This window comes from Rhinichthys klamathensis, unplaced genomic scaffold, assembly GCF_029890125.1.
Source record: "Rhinichthys klamathensis goyatoka isolate OS25496 unplaced genomic scaffold, OSU_Roscu_1.1 h1tg000059l_1, whole genome shotgun sequence".
Lineage (NCBI taxonomy): Eukaryota > Metazoa > Chordata > Actinopteri > Cypriniformes > Leuciscidae > Rhinichthys > Rhinichthys klamathensis.
Window position 1 is genome coordinate 3,691,890 of NW_026606604.1, and position 20,257 is coordinate 3,712,146.

General features: G+C 37.0%; 3 protein-coding genes and 1 long non-coding RNA gene across 4 annotated transcripts; 3 read left to right on the forward strand and 1 right to left on the reverse strand.

Annotated features, from left to right (window-relative positions):
• Nucleotides 1–225: 225 nt before the first annotated feature.
• Nucleotides 226–7,437, forward strand: ppp1r42 (protein phosphatase 1, regulatory subunit 42). The gene is made up of 9 exons (XM_056248966.1): nt 226–485; nt 1,958–2,096; nt 2,686–2,852; nt 2,972–3,110; nt 3,592–3,708; nt 5,217–5,334; nt 5,636–5,767; nt 6,210–6,342; nt 7,128–7,437. The coding sequence occupies exons 1-9, from the start codon at nt 454–456 to the stop codon at nt 7,168–7,170; spliced, it is 1,020 nt and encodes a 339-aa protein (XP_056104941.1). The 5' UTR covers nt 226–453; the 3' UTR covers nt 7,171–7,437.
• Nucleotides 7,438–8,678: 1,241 nt separating this feature from the next.
• LOC130083787 (transcription factor 24-like) lies at nt 8,679–10,275 on the forward strand. Its single transcript, XM_056248792.1, has 3 exons — nt 8,679–9,036; nt 9,352–9,806; nt 10,030–10,275. The coding sequence occupies exons 2-3, from the start codon at nt 9,369–9,371 to the stop codon at nt 10,129–10,131; spliced, it is 540 nt and encodes a 179-aa protein (XP_056104767.1). The 5' UTR covers nt 8,679–9,036; nt 9,352–9,368; the 3' UTR covers nt 10,132–10,275.
• Nucleotides 10,276–13,420: 3,145 nt separating this feature from the next.
• On the forward strand, nt 13,421–14,442 carry LOC130083916 (uncharacterized). The gene is made up of 3 exons (XR_008806881.1): nt 13,421–13,696; nt 13,903–13,970; nt 14,161–14,442. It is a non-coding gene; the product is annotated as an uncharacterized LOC130083916 (long non-coding RNA).
• mcmdc2 (minichromosome maintenance domain containing 2) lies at nt 13,977–20,227 on the reverse strand. The gene is made up of 14 exons (XM_056248967.1): nt 20,130–20,227; nt 19,801–19,931; nt 19,511–19,570; nt 18,811–19,006; nt 18,615–18,737; nt 18,234–18,335; nt 17,576–17,704; nt 17,251–17,485; nt 16,963–17,168; nt 16,689–16,855; nt 16,153–16,332; nt 15,508–15,644; nt 14,559–14,668; nt 13,977–14,296 (listed from the first exon to the last, which is right to left on the reverse strand). The coding sequence occupies exons 1-14, from the start codon at nt 20,224–20,226 to the stop codon at nt 14,145–14,147; spliced, it is 2,025 nt and encodes a 674-aa protein (XP_056104942.1). The 5' UTR covers nt 20,227; the 3' UTR covers nt 13,977–14,144.
• Between the last annotated feature and the right edge of the window lie 30 nt (nt 20,228–20,257).

Here is a 20,257-nt window from a genome sequence, read left to right on the forward strand (position 1 = left end):
TTTTTGGCTTCATTTTTGCCTTCTCAGGCACAGGTATGTTTTTGTGTTAATTTATTAGACTGACTCAGACGTTCATTTATGTTATTCCTTTAATGATAGAAGTTAATTCTAATTGAATTGAATTAAACATCTTATTAATTACTAAAGCTCTTAGTAGAATAAATGACTTTTAACAACATCATAAAACATTCTTTCACACATATAGCGAGAAACAGTACAAGCGGTGAACATCGTGTTCTAAAGTCCACATTGAATTTAAAACAATGTAAACTTTTCTCCATTTCGGTTGAGAATGTCATGCAACATTTTGATCATCTCTGCCGCGTGATCTTGCGCTCGCGTCGCTTCACCATGGCAACATCAGCTCGCTTCCTAAACAAAGCCGAGACAAGAGGAAAACAGAAAGACATTACAACAGCAGAAACACTTTGTGTTCATACCTGACGACAGTTAATGCACAACATTTGTATTATACTTATATTAAGGTAAGAAGATGCCTTGCTTATTTTATAGCGCGCGTGTGCCTTTTCTGTTTACATGCCAAACAGTGGCCTACGTTGCTTGTCATTGTTTATTAGAAATAAGAATGCTCATTTATGTGTATTGCAATATATTGTTAAATATACTGCGGTGTATTACAAAGATTGGCAAACTGCCATCTTTATCCCGTTCCCTGGAGGGTAACCACAGAAAGTTATTGATTTTAAGAGGCTCTCCATGTCAACTCCCCATAGTCTGCTGCTCTGAGATCAAGTGTAAAACCGACCTGCTGTCATGTGTTGATGTATGTATTCCCTTTACTTCTGTCCTAATGTTCATTGTCTGGTTGACAATATAGAGAGTTCTAAAAGACAATATAGAGAGAAGAATCAGCATATACAGAATAAAATATAATTTAAGGTCTTTCCAAGTAAGTCTTTTTGGTACGTTTTTTATATAATGCAGATGTGCAGGATGTGTCAAACAGACAATGCATATCTCAAGGCTATTGGGTTATTTTGTTTTTCCTTGGGAAAACAGATCTCCCTTTATGATAATTTGAGGTCACATGTCTATTTCACCTTTGGCCTCAATCTCACTTTTCAAAAATAATATGTAATTTTGACAAAGGTTTGCGGGTCAATTGACTATGCTGTCTCTAAAGTACATTAAGAAATAATGGTCACTCACAACATCAATTATTCCTTTCAAAAACCAATTTAAAATCAATATAAACACAATATTTAGAGATTAGGGGCTGTATTAAAGAAACTTCTGATCTTCATTTCTCACTTAAAGGCAGGTTAGGTGATTTGTTCCAGAAACATTTTTTGTTTTGCTGGTTGAAAGTCTCTTCACATCCCGATAGCAATCACTAACTTAAGTGATCAAAATATTTATATGTATATATTGTCTGTGGAAGGCTTAGGACCATAAAATGTTCATCCAATCATTGCATTCGGTATGATTGCAATGGTACGATGTCCTATCTGCCTGTCAACATATGTATTTTCATACCTTCGCGCACCCTGCTAGTGCAGACATCACACGTCATCAGCGCATTTCATGTCGGTCACCGAGCACCACAACTGAAACAGCAGCCATATTTTACAGTTCCTCCTGAACCAAAACAATGAGCTTATGCTGAGTTCACATAACTACCATAATTTGGAAGCGAAACCCGTGGCTTTATACTCTGAGTGGTTTGTTTAACCGAAATTAACAAAAATTACCTATACTCTACCTTTAAGATTTGAAAATGTTCTATTTCTTAAGCAAAATTACCATGGTTACTAAATAGATAGGATAGCTTTCTGAGTTTACAACCCCAGTAATACAGCCCTAGTACTCTAAATTCTATTTGATCATATGTTCTTGCATTGCTTATTGTGTTTTTGGCTCTCTCATAAATCTTCTTATTCCCTTGACATGCTGTGCTGCAAAAGAGAAATCTATCCTGTAATATTTTTACACACAGAGTCATTATGGTCCGCCTGACAGTGCATCTGATCGCAAAATCAAGCAATCACTCAAAAACCTGCAGAAGTGTATCTCTCCAGCAGTATCTGAAGAAACTGACCCATCTCAACTTTTCAAACAAAAGTATAGAGGACATTGTAAGTTTCAAGTTCAAATGTGTTCAAATTCTAGTTTCCATTCAATTAAATATTGCACTATACCATTCAAAAGTCTGGGGTCAGTGAGATTTTTTTCAAAGAAATTAATACTTTTGTTCACCATAGATAAATTAAATTGATTAAAAGTGACATTAAAGACTTAAATTGTTACAAAAAAAATCTATTTAAAATGCTGTTCTTTTGAACTTTCTGTTCATCAAAGAATCCTGAAAATGTATTGTTTCCACAAAAATCTTAAGTTGCACAACTGTTTTTAAAATTAATAATAATAAGAAATGTTTCTTGAGCACCAAATCAGCATATTAGAATGGTTTCTGAAGGATCATGTGACATTGAAGACTGGGGAAATTAATGACATCAAAGGAATAAATTACATTTGAAGATATATATTAAAATAGAAAACAGTTATCCTAAATTTTACACTATTACAGTTTTACTGTATGATAAATGCAACCTTGGTGAGCATACGAGACTCCTGTCAAAAACATAAAAAAAATCTTATCAACCCCAAACTTTTCAATGGCAATATTATTAATGTTTATTGATTATTTTCCTCTTTAACATATAGGATGATCTATCGATTTGCAGAAACCTCACAGTCCTTTACCTTTATGACAACCAAATATCACAAATCTGCAATTTGGGATTTGCCTCAAACCTTACACATTTATATATGCAAAATAACAATATCTCTTGCATAGAGAACCTCTCATCTCTGCATAATCTCTCCAAATTGTAAGTATATGATAGTGCAACTTAGCATAGTTATTATTTCTCATCACATTCCTGCTTGCATTGAAATGAAGTATGACATTAATATTTTGTTGTTGGCTACAAATGTTTCTGTATTTGAGATTCTTGGGAGGAAACAGCATCACTGTGGTGGAGGGATTAGAGGAGCTGAAAAGCCTAAAGGAGCTGCATGTGGAAGGTCAGAAACTACCCAGTGGAGAAAAGCTGGTCTTTGACCCGCGATCCATTTCTAGCCTATCTGTGAGTAACTCGTTTCTTTAACAATCATCTCAGTGAATAACAGCCTTAGGTTGTTCAATGATATCTTCAATCTAGTGCACTTATATTTAGACTGATACAGCACAGTGTCCTGAAGCATCTTGTTTGCTGTCAGAATCAGAAGAGAGGTGTACAACTCAAGGACCAATATGTGTATCAAAGCAGTTCTGTGCAAAATTTGATGAGGGTAAAAGAGGTCTCTGTGGCTGCCTCCTTGTCTGACAAATCAACAGGGAGTATTTACCGCCCAGGCTATGGGAAAACAAACCGAAAAGTTGAGAATTTTGTTTATTTTGATAATTAATGAAATTGCAAGTGTAAGTGCACCCAATTTTTCCCCCGCAAAAAAAATCCTAAATGCTCTCCTTTTACTAACAGTGAAATCTTCATTGATTCACCAGAAGTGGAACTGGTTTCAAATTTAAAGTGCATTACTAATTATATTTATATTATATTCTTTCAGGAAACCCTGTGCATTTTAAATATCTGCAAAAATAACATTGATGAGATATGGGACTTGGCCCCTCTCAGAAAACTGGCCCATCTTTTTGCTGCTGATAACCAGCTACAGGACATACAGGTAAATATGATTTTCCAAAAATAAGATACTTATGAGCAATGGTTAATTTTATAAGCACAATAAAAGTTACATTTTGCCATTTTTGTTCTGTTACGAACAGTATGACAAAGTTGTATGTTCCTGATGTGTGAAAGGATAGAGGGAGAGTAGTGCAAAAACCTAATCCTACAAATCCTTCCAGCAATCTCCAGCCTTGCACAGGGTCAGAATTATTCAACAAATCAGCGGGCCGGTCTCCAGGGACAGCTTCTGCTGACAATTTAAACAAGCACAAGTTTTCCTCCTTCCTTAGTGAACTGATTTTCCTCTGAAATACACTCAGTGCCCCGTATAACTTCAGCCTTGTATTAAAAAACCATTTGAGGCAAACATTTAGTGAAACTAAAGCTGAAAAGTAACCTCTTCTGGAAAAGGGATTTTCCAAACTTTCGATATATCACACATTCAGTGACTAAAAGATTGGTGAAGGAACACTTTCGGAACTCTGCCGTAGTGTAACGAGTAAAGAAACCTTGTCAAGCACCTCGCTAACTTTGTCCAACAGCACAAAAGACAATTCTCTCAGCAACTGCCACCGATAATAGTGATCCATGTGTCAGAGGAAGCTTTCATGTTTAGCAGATATCTCCTTTAATTTATACAACCCCTTTGCCACTATTGATTCAGTGGCGACAGCACCCAAAGGATCAATTCCTGCCTTACGCAGTTTGGTCCAATTCCAGAGGAAACATTATGGATTTTTAAAATAGATTATGACAGGCAGTCAGCCGAGTGACAAATGGGTACTGCAGAGGCTGTTAGTGGCGCACGGCCAGACAGTGCAGATAGGGATCGAAGCGCTGGTCAAATACAGGTTCATAACTGGCCATCATTAACCCAGTGTGGGGCTGGAAAGAGCCCAGTCAGGAGTGCATTCAGCTCTCCCGCGCATGGGAGGGCAATTTGGCGCTGGGCAGTTCCCAGCCAAGCCCTCAGAGTGACAGACCTGACACGATCATTTATCAAAGCCTGAGAGCGCGCGGCTCGCTGGGGTCCCGCTAGAGCTGATTGCACGCGGACTGAAAAGTGGAAGCATTTTAGTTGAGACAGGAAGGCAATGAACAATCAGAGCGTGTCCAGAGAGTATTCATATTTCCAGCCTGGATTAATGTGTCCTTAGATAAACATACACTGCAGGCAACATGCTTGAGGACTACTGCCCAGGGGAACTTGTTAGTCCGAGTGACAGTATTTATTAAAACAAGCTGATGTTTTGTTTATACTTTTTGCCCCTCCAAATTTTTTGTTTAATTTGTTTTTTAGGCTTGTGCCCTCTTTGTCGCCCTGATCATTTTTAACCATGCAGATCTTCTTTTAAATCGTCAAAATCTTTTCAGTGTTCAGGATTCTTCCAGGATGCAAAATCTCATTTGGAACATTTGGAAAAGATGTATTTTACTCTTGTCTACCAATGATTTTATTTTACACTGATTAAGAGTAAAATGTAATGCCTTTATTTACGCTCTCAGGAGTTAGAGACAGTGTTCAGCCAATGGTCTCAACTGCGGCTACTGGATCTGAGTAGAAATCCTGTGTGTCACAAACCTAAATACAGGGACAGACTAATAACTGTCTGCAAAATTCTAGGTGAGAATTAGCTATCTTGTGAAGACGAGTATTGAGTCATTTAAAAATGTAATTATTTATTGTAAAAGAATCAGTGAATGGCTCAAATTGTTTGTCCTTTATTATGTCTTTTTTTTTATTCTTATCATTATCATTTTATGTATTTAATTTATCACTTTTAATGACATTTCAATGATATTTATTAAGCATTTTAATTACAGCTATTTTAATAGTTATTTTTATTGGTGGTGTGCTTTGCATTTTAAATTATTATTTAGTCAGTAAAATTATACAGAAACTGTATTTATTTCTTGATATTTAGAGGACCTCGATGGAAAACAAATAAATGAGCTGTCTAGGCAGTTTCTAATCAACTGGAAAGCCTCAAAAGATGCAAAGAAGAAACTAGAGGATGAAAAAGACATCAGAGGACAAATCACAAATCCACTTACAAGTATAAATATTGTGTGTGTGTGTGTGTGTGTGTGTGTGAGTGAGTGAGTGAGTGAGTGAGTGAGTGAGTGAGTGAGTGAGTGAGTGAGTGAGTGAGTGAGTGTTTACATTAATGCATTATATACTGTATAGAGGATTAAAATACATGTTATATTATTTAAATATATGACTTTACACACTGTATAATTTGTATTACAAATAAAATAGGGCCCTAACATGTCACCATCATCGCATTTGAATTGCAGATAATGTCATTATTGTTCTCTGATATTTACAGTAAAAAAATATTATTTATTTTTTGCTATAATGCATTTCTAGTAATGGGCAAGGCATAATTTATTTGCATTCCACTATTGTATATCATCAGCATGTGGTTGAGTAAGCCTTACATCCATTATGTCAGTTTCTGTGACAATGTGTGACTAACTCGTGTTTTGCTTTAGCTGATATTCAGAGGGGCCCCCAACATCTCTTTGCCCATGACCGCAGTAGCTCTCTGAGAAAGCCGTCAGAATTTGGGAAGCCCGGCGTTACATTTCGGGCAGACCAAGTTCAAGCAGACAGCAGAGGAAGAAGGTATGAACAACAGAAATTTGTGCATCGTCTATTTATTTATTTATTTATTTATTTATTTTTATTTAATCAAATACGACTTATCTTCTATTAAAAAAGGGGAAGAAATTCTTAGATAAAGCTATCGGTGTAAAGTTGCATGCAACTACTCATTTGTTGCCTTCAGACATGCTGGATAAATGCCTGCTGTTTGTCAAGTTGTATGACTCTTATTTTTCCCACCCATGCAAATAAACAGCTTTCTCCTTTAGAACTGGCCTGAGGTTAACCACAGTTCTGTGCTGTGTAATGTGACATCATCTTTTACTGCACAAATCATACCCCTTTGATATCTCACATTCTAAATATGTTAATCCTATTGGTTATCATATCAGTTGCTTTATCAGTGTGTGGCCTCTGAAATGCAGAAATGATTTGTTAATGTAGCTACAATAAATATGAACTGAATGTTTTTGTACTTATAAGAAAAAAAAATTAACAAGCAAGAGTATGAGTAAAAAGAATGATAATGCTGAATGACAGTTGTTTAAAACCCTAATTTTCTATGTTATTGTAGGGGTCCAGTAACAGAAGGATTTTACTGATAATTTATATAAGCATGCATATATTAGACAGTGTGTGCCAGGATGTTATTGTTCTTGGCTATTTGTAATATTAACTATTTACTATTTTGACTATTAACACAAAAAATATAAACACAAATATTGTTTAAATATTGTTTTAATAGTGTAATTCATGACATTTCATTTTATTTAGTTTAATTCATGAATGTTCTGGTATGTTCACAGGTCAAGAGGGCTAAATATTCCAATGCGGAGTGGCAGACTCTGAAAATCTGAAACTGCTGATTTAAAACCCTTTATCAGTGTCCTTTTGGCTTTTAAAAAGTCTTTGTCGTCTGTGTGAGGACTTTTCCTAAATACTTTCAATACAGCGAGTCTTCAGCTCTGTAACTTACATACAATGTGAATTTCTGAGCAGGTTCACCATAATGCACTCTCGTGACAAGTCTTTTGCACTGCCTAGTTTGCATCTTCAATTATATTTCTTAAATATTTGTGTATGTGTTTGTTTGTAATAAATTTACTTTGCAAAATGTTTGAGTATTTTTAATATCGTCATGTTTTTTACATCATTCTTTAGGATAAGGATATACATGTATTAGTAATGTTATTTTCATTAAATATAAATCCTAGTTGAAATAGGTCATTTTAATAACAAAATCTCAAAGTGAGATTTTATTTGACATTGGAAAGTGTCTGTGAAATCGCAGACTATAGACTACATCTATAGTTTAATTTTCTATTTTTAAGGTTTGATAATGCTTTTAGTTATTTACATTATTAAATACTTTTAGCATTTTGTGTTTTTTTGTTTTTTATAAAATGATATATTTAGAATATTTCTCTGATCAAATATGGAGTATTTCAACAAATGAATGCTCCAAATCTCACTGCATCCTGCTTTAAATTAAATTAATTAAATATGTACTTTACATTCGGAGCTAGCCTAATCATAGTATCTTTTAGATTCATAGCTAACTATTTTTTCGACTGAGGATTTATTTCAACTTACACATTATAGCAGATTTTATGATCAACATCATGGACACTGCGTTCTGGACTGGAACGGTAAATGAATATGAAATAAAACTGATTTTATAATAATGTTTAGACATATAGGCCTATAGAATACGCGGTGAGTACGATGCACGAATGTAATTTCTGCGTATTTGGGAAATTTGTATATCTACACCAGGGTATAACCTCTGAAAGATGTAGAGTAATTAGACAGAGAAGCTTACTTAACCTCATTTGCTCTGCTTCATAATTATTGGCCTGCGGGCAATACTGCTTCATCCTTAGGAAAACAATGTTTATTAAGAACAGTCTCAGATATACATGTTATGAATAATTCCATTCATTAATTCTCCCACATCTCCGTTTGCGGAAAACAGAATGATTAATTTAGGAGTCTCACAAGAATTTCCTCAAGTATGCCAGTTGATTGCAGTGTTTAGAGTTTATTTATTGGCTTTGTCCCAGAAAATGAAGCTGATGTCTGCGGCTTAAAATTATAATATCGACATGCCTTTTTAAAATGTTAAAGTAGGCCTATAGGCTAATGAAATTGTCGCGAGCACTGCCGATCTTTTTGCCAAACTTGAAAATTACAATATTGTTGAATACTTGGGTATAACAAACCAAATAAATTAGCACCAAACAAAGCCAATAAAGGGGATACGAGTAGCCTATTTATTTCTTAAATAAACAATATTTTATATAATTTTCTGAAGTTGTGGATTACAAAGTGGTTTACAAAGTAACCGAAAAAGGCTGCCTCTGGCGTCGGATAATGGACTGTACCTCCTACCGACCGATGCGAGAACGGCTCCAGTTGCCAGAGTTTTTGTGGCTTTTGATTAATTACACCGGAGTGAAACACTTGTCAGCTCTTTGTGTTGCCCGATAAATTAGAGGCTCATGAGACTTTACACAGTCATTCAGGTGAGGACGCTGCGTGTGCGCGGACATACAGCCTATCCGTAGACGACCTTTCACGCGCAGCACCACGACTGTACATTTTTGTACAACGAGAAAGGGACTAATAATTTACAACTGTACTTTTGCCGAGCTGTGGAGGTTTTCGTGCCTTGATGTGTGTTTCCTTAGGACAGCACTTGAAACGATAATACAGGTATGATTATTACATTTCAGTAAGTTCTCATGAAAATGCACCTTTACAAGTCTAATTAAAGAGTTGCATTAAAACTGCATGTTCTGATATGATTTAATGTAGCCTAAATCATAACTGCTTCATAAGCTTTGACATTGAATGACTCATACTGGATATGAGTTTTTGCGGGCTAACTTGAGGCAAATGTTCCCATAAAAGTTTTTAACGAGTGTCTGAGCTTAAACGTGTTTTTGACATATTCTTCAATATTTGTATAAATGTGCCCGTTTACCTATTTAAATGTGTATTTTTAACGTAGCCCACTATTTTAACCAGGTTAAGGGGTTATTTCAATGGTTGGAAGACAGTCGATCCGTATGGATGGCATTGGTTCTGTGACAGTTATGGATGACAGTCCCGCACCAAGCCCCAACTCGAGCCCCAGTCCCGACACGCTCTCAGCGGACAGCCGGCGCGCAGAGGCCCTGTCCCACGCCAGGGTGGTCCCGTCTAGTGGCCTCGGTGGCAGAGGGAGACCCGCAGCAGCCAACGCAGCGCGCGAGAGGAGTCGCGTGCAGACGCTCAGGCATGCGTTCCTCGAGCTGCAGAGAACATTACCGTCGGTGCCACCGGACACCAAACTGTCCAAACTCGACGTCTTGATATTGGCAACCACATACATAGCGCATTTAACGAGAACCTTACAAGAGGAAGGGATGGAAGAGGACAACACAAAACAAACTGAAGCTTTGAATTCACTTAAAGGCGATGGCTACTTGCATCCTGTGAAAGTAAGATCTGCTGTCCAATTATTTGCCTATTTTTACCATGAAATAGACATTTAAAGTAGAAATTTTTCACATTTCCATTAATTCACTATACAAGTTTTGAATAGGTTACTTTAAGATTGAGGTTTATTCTAGCCTACTTGCCAATATCCATTTTACGTGTGGCAATTCATATTATGAAACTGTTTTAAAATAAGTGTTTGTATTCATTGTTTTTGTCTTTCAGAAATGGCCAATGCGTTCAAGATTGTATATCGGTGCCACTGGCCAGTTCCTGGGTAACTCGAATGAAAATCAAGGGGCATCTTCATCATCGTCTCAAACATAGCCTAGATTATTTGCACAAAAGGTTGTTGGAAGTAATGATTTAAAAATGAAGGTTAAAAAAAATGTTGTTGTTTTAGTAATTTTGTTGCATAAATTGTCCAGTTGCAGCCTGTACATTTTTGTTTTACGCTACAAATGAACAGAAATCTTTATCATTATGTTGCCATACAGACAGCTGAATAATTGTGCATATTAATATATCCTAATTATTTCAAATATGTAAATAAGATTGAAATATTAAACTTTTGTGTTTTTTTAACTGTGGGTTTCTGCTAGACTTCTGTATTTGCAGTTCTGTACTTGTCTGAAATTCCGTGTGTTGGGTTATATGAGCTGTCATGCTTGAGCTTTCGGCTATGCACTTTCTGTTACAACATTTGCACTAAATGCATGTGTGAATAACTTAACATCCGTCATGTGAAGTGGTCTGTCAGAATCGCAACAATAGCATCACCATCCCATTTCTTCTTTTCACGTGAATAGTATGTGGAATAATAAATAAAAAATCTTAAACTAAAATTACACTGATCTCAAGTTTATCAATATTCTTATCGATGTTTTCCTAAATCATTCACAATGTGCAATATAATGTGTTCCAACAGTATTTACCATGCACTGAACATTTTAAATAGCCTATCAAAAGATTTAATTATTTTAAACTGTATTTAGGCTACAGTTATAATAGGCGTATAGGCTATCTCATGCGATGGCAGCATGCTGTAAAATTAATCAAGGAAACATAAATAAATAAAAAAAACTTTAAAGTGATGACAAATTACTGAAAAGTTGTGGGAAGCAATGAATATTGTTAACTCTGTAAAACCGTTTTAAACCCCCAAAAGAGAAAAGTGTATAGCCCCGATTACTATTGATCTAAATAGTAGCCTATATGGCTGACTGAATGGATCACTTTTATCTAAATTGTGGATATTATTAAATAGGGTATAATATATAGTAATACATTTTTTATAGCTTACTAGCCTATTTTGTGTGTGTGTGTGTGTGTGTGTGTGTGTGTGTGTGTGTGTGTGTGTGTGTGTGTGTGTGTGTGTGTGTGTGTGTGTGTGTGTGTGTGCGTGCGTGCGTGCGTGTGTGTGTGTGTGTATGCTACTGTGTAGGCTATACTTTAGGTTTGAGTAGCTAGATTCAATAAGCAAGCTTCTTTCATTAAAGAAATCAAATTCCAAAAGAATTTTTTATCAAACTTTACTGTGTTTTGGAATGATATCAATACAAACGTGTCATAAACGTAAGCTATGCCAGAGTTAAACAGTTTCAGACGATTTTATTTCATCACAGTCTAGCTAGCACATCAGCACGCATGTGCTGGTCCTACTAGGAAGTACTTAAAACACGAAGTACGCATGCGTCACATCCTTTTCTTCCCAAGAGTGGACTGAGCTGGTCGCACGTTCTACATGTTGCAGACAGTATAACATAAGGTAAATGTATTTCAATTAATACTTATACTGATGCATTCAAACATAAGTGTAAGTATTGTTTCAGCGATTTGTGCTGCTCATGAAATTATAAGCTCGTTTAGAGATTTTTGCATCCTGGGTTGGCCACGTGGTTGGTTCCCACACGTGTTGCAAAAATACGGATTTATTATACGAATTTGCTACGTGTTTTCGTAGAAGCATCATTAATAACTGGAATTTGAAGGATTTGAGCAACTGAATCAGTCCCGAGCATTATCAAGGATCGTCAGGCACGACTCGCGCGATTTCTCATAATGAGTCTTATCCATAGCATAGACTGTAAAAAAAAGACCTCATGGTGATGAGCCTGCTCATCCTGTTGCAAAACCGATCAGCCCAAATGTGTGCTTTTACTATTAAGTTCTCATGTCTTAAATTGGACGAGTATTCAAAATTGACATTACCTTTTTTACGTTATGACTTAATTAATTATATATATTTTTAATCATGAGCTTTTGAGCAATGATTTGGAGAAGAGATCTCAAATTACTTTGCTTTAGACCTCGTTTGAAGGGTTTATCTTGAGCTCAAAGTGAATACAGAAGTTTTGATTGGATGTATTACGTTTCTTCAGGGACCGTATGATCAATATTGTAATGGTGTCATGATTTTGTCAAATCTTGTTGTAATCATGACCTATCTTAGAAAAGGTTTTAAGTATCCCATGAGGACTGTTATAAATCATTTTGGCAGCAGCGTGTCCCAGATCTGGTGATAAATTGCTCCTTTGCCATTTGCTCTGCTGTCGGCAGGACTGTGCTCTGTCCGGCATAGGTCTGCTGTCCCTTGTGTGGCCTGACTGGTTTGGGAATCGTCTAACATGACCTGGATTGGGTAATCAGGGCTTTGATTCACTTGGAGGTGCTGTGGTCTTGGTGAAGGTCCTGACCTTGAGTTGAGCTAGCCTTGCCTAGGTCTTTGTGTTTGTGTGTGAGGGTCTACTCTCAAGCTGTGTTACAATGCCTTTTGACCTCTAGATCATCAGTCATCTTTTTGAGGTGGAATTGAGTTTTTCATTTTCCTCTTCCCTCAGTGCTGCTTATTTGAGGCACTAAATCTATAACTGAAATAACATGGGTAATTAGTATCATATTCATAACTTTCTGCTGCTTTTGTCATGTTTTTTTACTAAGAAGAATTAGAAGTTAAATCTATCCTTTTTTTTTCAATCACAGAAGAGGCAGATGAAGATGGCTGCAGCCAGTGGCCACTGCAAAGGTAAGAAACTGATTTTGCTAAATTGATTGTTTTAAACTAAAAGATGTGGACAAGATTACTGGGATGTAAAGCGTGTCGGATTGGTTAAACCAAAAGCAATGATTTCACGTTTTTGCAGTTTACTTTTCATGCCACATTGGGGTGCTGAAACTGACTGTCTGAAGCAACAGCAGAGCAATTGACTGTTTAGTATGCGAGTAAGAACATATAGCCACCTTCACTTATCCTCACTAAGTTCAAGGATTGCTACTGGTAAAGGGTGACGAGAAGTGCAGACGAAGAGAAACTTAATTTTCTTTTCTTTTTAGATGTACATTGTAAATGTGACACTTTAATCTTTTTCTTTTGTGAAATGAATGTTTGAGGAATGCGTGTTGCCATGATGAGTCACGTTTTGCCGTTTACCCATCAGACCAAATTGGATTGCTGATATTGTGACTATCTGAAGCAACATTAGAGTTGATTAGCCAGTAGCCTGTTTGAGATTTCACCAGCATTAAATTTGATCTTACTTATCCTCCCACCAGGTCCAAGGATTCCACTAGGAAAGGGTAACCTGAGAAGTTCAGATCATATGAAGACTGGCAAGTTATTTTTTCCTTTTCTTTTTGGAGTGAAAAATGTGTGTTTTTGAAAATTGCTTGTTACCATGATGATATCACATTTTCGCCGTTTACCCATCAGACCAGACTGGGTTGTTGACACTGTGACTATCTGAAGCATGACTTGAATTGACTACCCAGAACCCCATTTGAGAATACTACAGTATTGATTTTATTCTACCTCCCCTACCAGATCGAAGGACTGAATCTAGAAAATGGTGACATGAAAAATGCAGATGAATGAAGACCGGTTACTTGTATACTGGTAAATAATTATATACAATTCATTCTATACTTGATAATGTCTTTTACCATGATGATATCACATTTTCGCCGTTTACCCATCAGACCAGACTGGGTTGTTGACACTGTGACTATCTGAAGCATAAAGCAACTGCAGAATTTAATTGACTACCCAGAACACCATTTTAGAATACTACAATATTGATTTTATTCTACCTCCCCTACCAGATCTAAGGACAAACTAGAAAACGGGTGACAGAAGTGCTGATGAATGAAGACTGGTTACTTGCATACTGGTAAATTATATACAATTAATTCTATGTTTGATATTAATGTCATTTGTCATGATGAATTCACATATCTGCCGTTTACCCGTCAGACCAGATTGGGGTGCTGAAACTGTGACTATCTGAGGACATGTCTTGACTTAAAATAGACTAAAGCTTAGTTCCTACTTGTAATACCTTGCTTCATTCCTCTATACAGGTTGCGTAGGTGTGCACAAAATTCAAGATCTGCTTGCGGGATTCTTCCAGTGTACGGTCCCGCTGGTGCAAGGAGTCCAGGTCATGAAGAGCACAGGGAAACACTGCATCGGGTGGAAAAACAAGCGCAGAGGCCCCTGCATTCCCAAGACAAACTCTCATTCCAAAACACTCAACACACACAGTAACAGGAGCTTGATCCTAACTTTAAACTAGTAATGAAGTGCAAAAATGTGAATGGGTTGTGATCAAATGCACATATTGAAATAAATTATCTTAAAAACATTCCTGATTTTGTGTTTCTTTACTGAATGTTATTTTAGAATGACTGGATTTCAAAGTTTTTTTTTTTTGTATATTTGTTTAGACTTTAGAAAGACATAAAATGAGGAAACTAACCATGTTTCAGGGTGACTGAACTCTCGCACAGCAGGACTGCAATGACTGCATCTTCCTCCAGAACTTGCTTTCTCAGACTGAGTTTAGCATGAGCCTGGGCCAGAGAAATCCTAACAGAACCAGTAAATAATATTAGTTGTGTATGAAATGGTTAAATTTTTAAATCTACTTTTTATGTTGTGACAGCTTGTTTTACAGTAGCAGTTTGGATTCTTTAATTATGCTTTATTCCCCATCCCTTTTTTAACTAGTTGTTGGTGTACAAATGTCTTCAATCTATCTCTAAATATTAAACTATCATAAATGTTACACGTTTGCTGAGTCTGTTGGAAATGGGGAAGTGCTTAAAGCAACACAAGTGACTTTTCCTCTGCGGTCGCCCTACAGGTTGGAAGTGGAATTGTCCATTACTGCTGTCGTAAATAATTTAGCCTACCGCAGCCTACTGTGCACGCACATGCTCTGTTTATCCAGCACCAGCTTTGGAATCAACAATGGCCACAGACAAGGTAGAATATGATGCATGATTGTATGAAAGTGTAGTTGTAGTCTACTGTCGAGTACACTCCAGAGTCCAGCTATCGGCAATTGTAACGCTTGCCGTAAAGCAAGTCAAATTTGTAGTTTTCTCAGGTCTCATTCGCCACTACAGAAACGCGACCCGATCTGGCAATCTTACATAGCGTGGATATATCAGATAAAGGACCGCAAAGCGGTGGCATAAGTGCATTTCACCATGTCACGACTTGATGAACCACTGAAACGATTTTGAAAACATTATTTTAAGGTAAAAATTCTTAGTTGGTGTTGCTTTAATTTGCAGACTTGCAATATAACTGCTCCATCTAGTGGTCTAATATGGCTTTGTACAGAAGAGTTATCAAATGTAGCTTTCTTTTTTAAAATCAGTTCAAATGCTGCTGCAAACTGTTAATTTTGTAGTGCTTACAGCAGTTTGACAGAAGAGACAGAGGATCTCTGTGTTGAGTCTGAGCGAACCCTGCGACTGGCCATGTAATAGCCATGGATCATCCTTTCTGCCTCAGGGCTCATGTCCACCTTCAGCTCCCTTGCATGAGCCAAGAGCTAGAAGATATTCAAGTGTGGAAAAACAGGCTATTTTCAAGTAGCTAAGTCTAAATGTACATTACTTAAAATCTTTAACATTTCAAACTAGTAAACCGAAAAAGAAACGGCAGTCCAAATACAGTGTGTTATACTGTACACTACAGGCCAAAAGTTAAGAATTCATTTTTTTTAAAAGAAGCCTTTTATGTTCACCAAAGATACAAAATACAGTAAAAACAGACATTAAATATTATGCTGAGTTCATGGCATAATTGCATAAATTTCAACTCTGAGCTGGGAATTGTGTTTCTATTGCAACACTGTGGTTAAATGAATCTGCAGCGGTCATGTGGTACAAGTAGGAGCTCTCAAATTAGTAGTTTGTAATTACGATCTGAACGAGGACGTGAGCGCTTTACAAGTTGAAATCTCGTAATTATGGTAATTACGATATGATGTGAATGCACCTTTATTACAATTTAAAGGGGTTTCTATCCTTTTGACCGGTAGTGTATTATTGACAGACCTCTTTGTAGTCTTGTGTGGTAAACTGCATGCATGCTGGGTAAAGTGGTTCTCTTGGGCACATGGCCTGTCTCAGGGTATGCACTGTCATGGACAGAAGTGGATGATTGCCGCTTGTTTCTCGACACTGGACTACGAGTCCAAATGCCCCTGCAAGTTGAATGGGAACTGAGCCCATTTCCTGCATTTATAAAATAAGCAGATGCTGTAAAACCATGACTACTTTAAATATTTACTGATGCAATACTATAAAATAACTAAGTAATTTTTTAGACAATTTGGAGTAACCGGGGGTGCAGTTCAGCAACTGATACAAATGAGCACAATGAGGAACTCTCCTAAAATAGATGGCATTGTCTCTGGTTCCTGTTCCCAAATACAGAAAAAGGTGGGGTCCTCTGTGAAGCATTCCAGCAGTCCTTCTAACCAGTCTTTTGGTATGTACTGCATGCTTATAAAATTCCCACATTATCATTCCCATCTCATTTCCTGAGGAAAAGCTCCATTTGACTATAATAAGATTGGATATGAACCCACCACAGAACCCAGCACCTCATTATCACATCTGGCTGTCCTCTTGGAGGGGGAAGCAGCATCAGCTAAGGCCCAAAAGTTACACTGGATGGGGAAGGAGAGCTGCTGGTCCATATCATCACCATACTTCTTGGCAGGAATGAAAACAGACACAGTTCTGCTTTCAAGAGCTGAAGGAAAAATAGGTATTTAGGTTTGCTGTGCTTTAATGCATGTACTGTCTTTCATATCTAGCTGTCATCTGTGATAGAAATAATGTTAAACAATTAATTGGCACCAGACTGAAGCATGTCCATCTTGTCTTTCTTGTAGCATGTGAGGTCTCCCAGCAGACAGACTCCTCCAGATGCCAGCAAAGCTGAACCTGCATGGATGTTGGCGGTACCTGCTCCATGTTCATCTCTAGATAGAGATGCCAACAGCTCTCCTGTCAGCGCATGATGAATGCCTCGTGAGGCCAATGGCAGGCTATATCTCATCAACCTGTCAACGAATAAACACATACTATGCATCATATTTTGGTGATCATTATCAAAATGGACATGTGCATTTGATAAAGCTGTACCTATCAATTATTAGACTGTCACTGGTGAGAGCAAGCACATCCAGGTGGTTGGACGAGTCTGGATTATCTTCAGTTTGCACCAAGCTAAGAAGTAGCCCCAACTTTAATGTGTTGTAGAGTCCCGGTGGGATCACCGGGGAACCAAATGAGTTGGCTACAATGGCAGCGAACCTCCACGGGGAACAGGCCGAGGCTGCCTGCAGGTTCTGGAAGTTGTTGCTAACCAGACGGGAGCCTGTGAGCGGCAGTCAGGAGCAAATTACTTTGACATGCTGTGAATTTGTCTGGCTGTTTTTACAGCATCAAAGTCAAAACAAGACCTTACATTTTGAGGTCCATGGTTGGACGCTGCAAGCCTCAACACTCCAGGTTACATTGGGCCACTGGTGCACATGAGCTGGAATCCCCACAACTCGGTACAGATGGCCGATTCTCATGGAGTTGCACAGTTCATCTAATTACGTTAAGAGAAACAAAACAATCACAGTTGGGGGCTGGTCTTCACTTATTATTTTGAGAAACAAGCTCACCACCTACATGACTGCCAAAAGAAACACCGCAGGCTCTTTTAAACAATGATTCCACTATGACTTGTAGCAACTAATGAGTGTACCTTACATTTATTAACATGTATGTTCAGTAACTAGAGCCTGGCGTATTGAATTCCAGACTAATACTAGGTCAACACAATATGCTAATACCATCCAGGGAATCTGTGGCCTCTCCAGTTGGCTAACTGAGAAATATTATTGAAGGAGACAGGAACACCCAATCTAATACTGAAAGACACTGCGAGAGGATGTGTTTTGGCAGTTTATGTATTTGAGAGCTTTGATTCAACCTTATGAAAACCAGGTTAATCAGGCATGACAAGTAACAAACTAACTGGATTATTTCCTAATGGGTGGTTTAAAGGTAAAGTTTATATGCAATACCATGAGAAAGTAAAAGGGGGTAATATAGGAAACAAAAAGTGCATTTACCTCTTAGGAAAAGGGTGACCGACTGATATCTTAAGGAAGCAGCATCATGAACTCCCAAAATATCCACTGCTTTTACATGCATGAGCTCAACTAGCTGTTTATCTGTGAATTGAATAAAAATATAAAATAACTGTTTTCTGCTGAACTTAAGTTAAAGTAACATTAAATAACATTATAAATATATTTACTTTCACATTTGATCAATGCATAATGTGTCGTTGCTGAATAAAAGTATAAATATTATTTTTTAAATCATACTGATCACAAACCTGAATAGTAGTCTTTGCAACTATAAAGTTTACAGATTTTTTCCCCCATGTATCAAGTTTATATTTTATATAATATTTCATTAATGTTTTTTATTTATTTATGTTGTCTCACCCCCTAAAACACGAGATTTCACATCCTCTTTCAGCGGTGAAGAGCAGAGAAAGCAGGTAAAATCACTTCTAACTGTGGCAGACTCTGTGGCACCCGGTGCATGAACTCTGATATGATGAAACCCTTTGGACAAATTGACAAATTGTGTAGTACAAAAATAACAAATAATGCCCATAAAGTTAATTAGGTTACCTACCTCTTGAGCAAGGACATGTCTCTTCTGAGCAGAGAAATCTGGCCCCTTGTGTATATTTGGTGACACTTGTCATGGCAATTACAAGGCCCTCCAAAGCTAAAGGTCTCATTGGACCATATCCACGAGGAAACTCAGAGAGATCCAAACAATAGTCAGGAAAAGGTGGCAAGTGAGTTGGCTTTAAAACAACATTAACCTACAGAAGAAAAAAAATATTATTTTAATATTTTTTATATTTTGATACACTGATGGCTCTATTATATGATTATCTAGTGAATTTCAAGAATATCCAAGTCGGTACGCAAACATACACTATCAGTCAAACGTTTAAAAAAATATATATATATGTTTTTGTCTCTTATGCGCACCACGGCTGCATTTGTTTGATCAAAAATACTGTAAAAAATTTTATATTGTGAAATTTTATTACAATTTAAAGAACTGCTTTCTATTTAATATATTTTATTTATTCCTGTGATGGCAACGCTGAATATTAGCAGCCATTACTCCAGTCTTCAGTGCCACATGATCCTTCAGAAATCATTCTATGCTGATTTGCAAAACATTTTTTTTTTATAATATCAATGTTGAAAACAGCTGCTGCTTAATATTTCAAAAACATTAAAAACTTTTGACCAGTAGTGGACACATAAACAAACAAATATAAGTGAAATATGAATTTAATTAAGCTGTTCCTTACCTGGCTTTCTGTTTCTATGTGTTCAATAAGTGACAGAGTTTTTATAGACAGATAACAAACCTGAAAAATAACCACTGCATTTTCATTTGTTTGAAATACAGAGTAGTTTCTAAATGTAAATATCAATGTGGTCTGTTAAGCACAATACAAAACATGACATTGTTTCTTTTTTCACCAACAGGAAACTGTAGCTGGTAGAAAATGCATGGCTATGCCATTTTGGATAAGCAAACGTGAGGTAACTGACTAATAAGTTGGGGTATTTTGTATATTTTATTTGTGCAACTCACTGACTGAAAGAGTGAAACAGCTTTGAGAGGGTCGTGTAGTATACAGTCTCCCAGTGGGGCGTCGAGCTCAAGCATATCTGAGGGACTTACATCAAAACTGAACCGATACACGGCCCCCATCTGCTGCGCACCTGAAAGACATTTACCCCCCTTTCAACAGTTATGGATATAATAATAATAATAACAAAAAATATAATGATTAATCTAAAACGTCACATGAAAACGGATGTGGACACTGTATGTATCACGTGCACGAGCTCCTGTCCACTGAGGGAAACTACTAGATGCATTTAAACCGCTAATAATGCTCCCAAACTTTATAAACAAACCTTTAAAGACATTACAGTCTTCAATGAGTTTACGCAATCCACCACTTCTATCTAAATAAATTACTATTGCTTCTTTTAAAGAAAGTAGACTATCCATATCTCCGCTCGGCAGTTGGGCGAGAAGCTAG

Excerpts from the sequence above, each read along its gene's own strand:
- ppp1r42 (XM_056248966.1), top strand. The coding sequence starts at position 454 with ATGCACAACATTTGTATTATACTTATATTAAG. Across the intron at positions 2,853-2,971 it reads CTGCATAATCTCTCCAAATT|ATTCTTGGGAGGAAACAGCA; the intron begins GTAAGTATATGA and ends TCTGTATTTGAG. Across the intron at positions 6,343-7,127 it reads GCAGACAGCAGAGGAAGAAG|GTCAAGAGGGCTAAATATTC; the intron begins GTATGAACAACA and ends GTATGTTCACAG.
- LOC130083787 (XM_056248792.1), top strand. The coding sequence starts at position 9,369 with ATGGTTGGAAGACAGTCGATCCGTATGGATGGCATTGGTTCTGTGACA. Across the intron at positions 9,807-10,029 it reads GCTACTTGCATCCTGTGAAA|AAATGGCCAATGCGTTCAAG; the intron begins GTAAGATCTGCT and ends TTTGTCTTTCAG.
- mcmdc2 (XM_056248967.1), bottom strand. The coding sequence starts at position 20,226 with ATGGATAGTCTACTTTCTTTAAAAGAAGCAATAGTAATTTATTTAGAT. Across the intron at positions 16,856-16,962 it reads GATGGACATGCTTCAGTCTG|CTCTTGAAAGCAGAACTGTG; the intron begins GTGCCAATTAAT and ends TTTTTCCTTCAG. Across the intron at positions 14,669-15,507 it reads GTCTCTTCTGTCAAACTGCT|GATTTCTCTGGCCCAGGCTC; the intron begins GTAAGCACTACA and ends TGGTTCTGTTAG.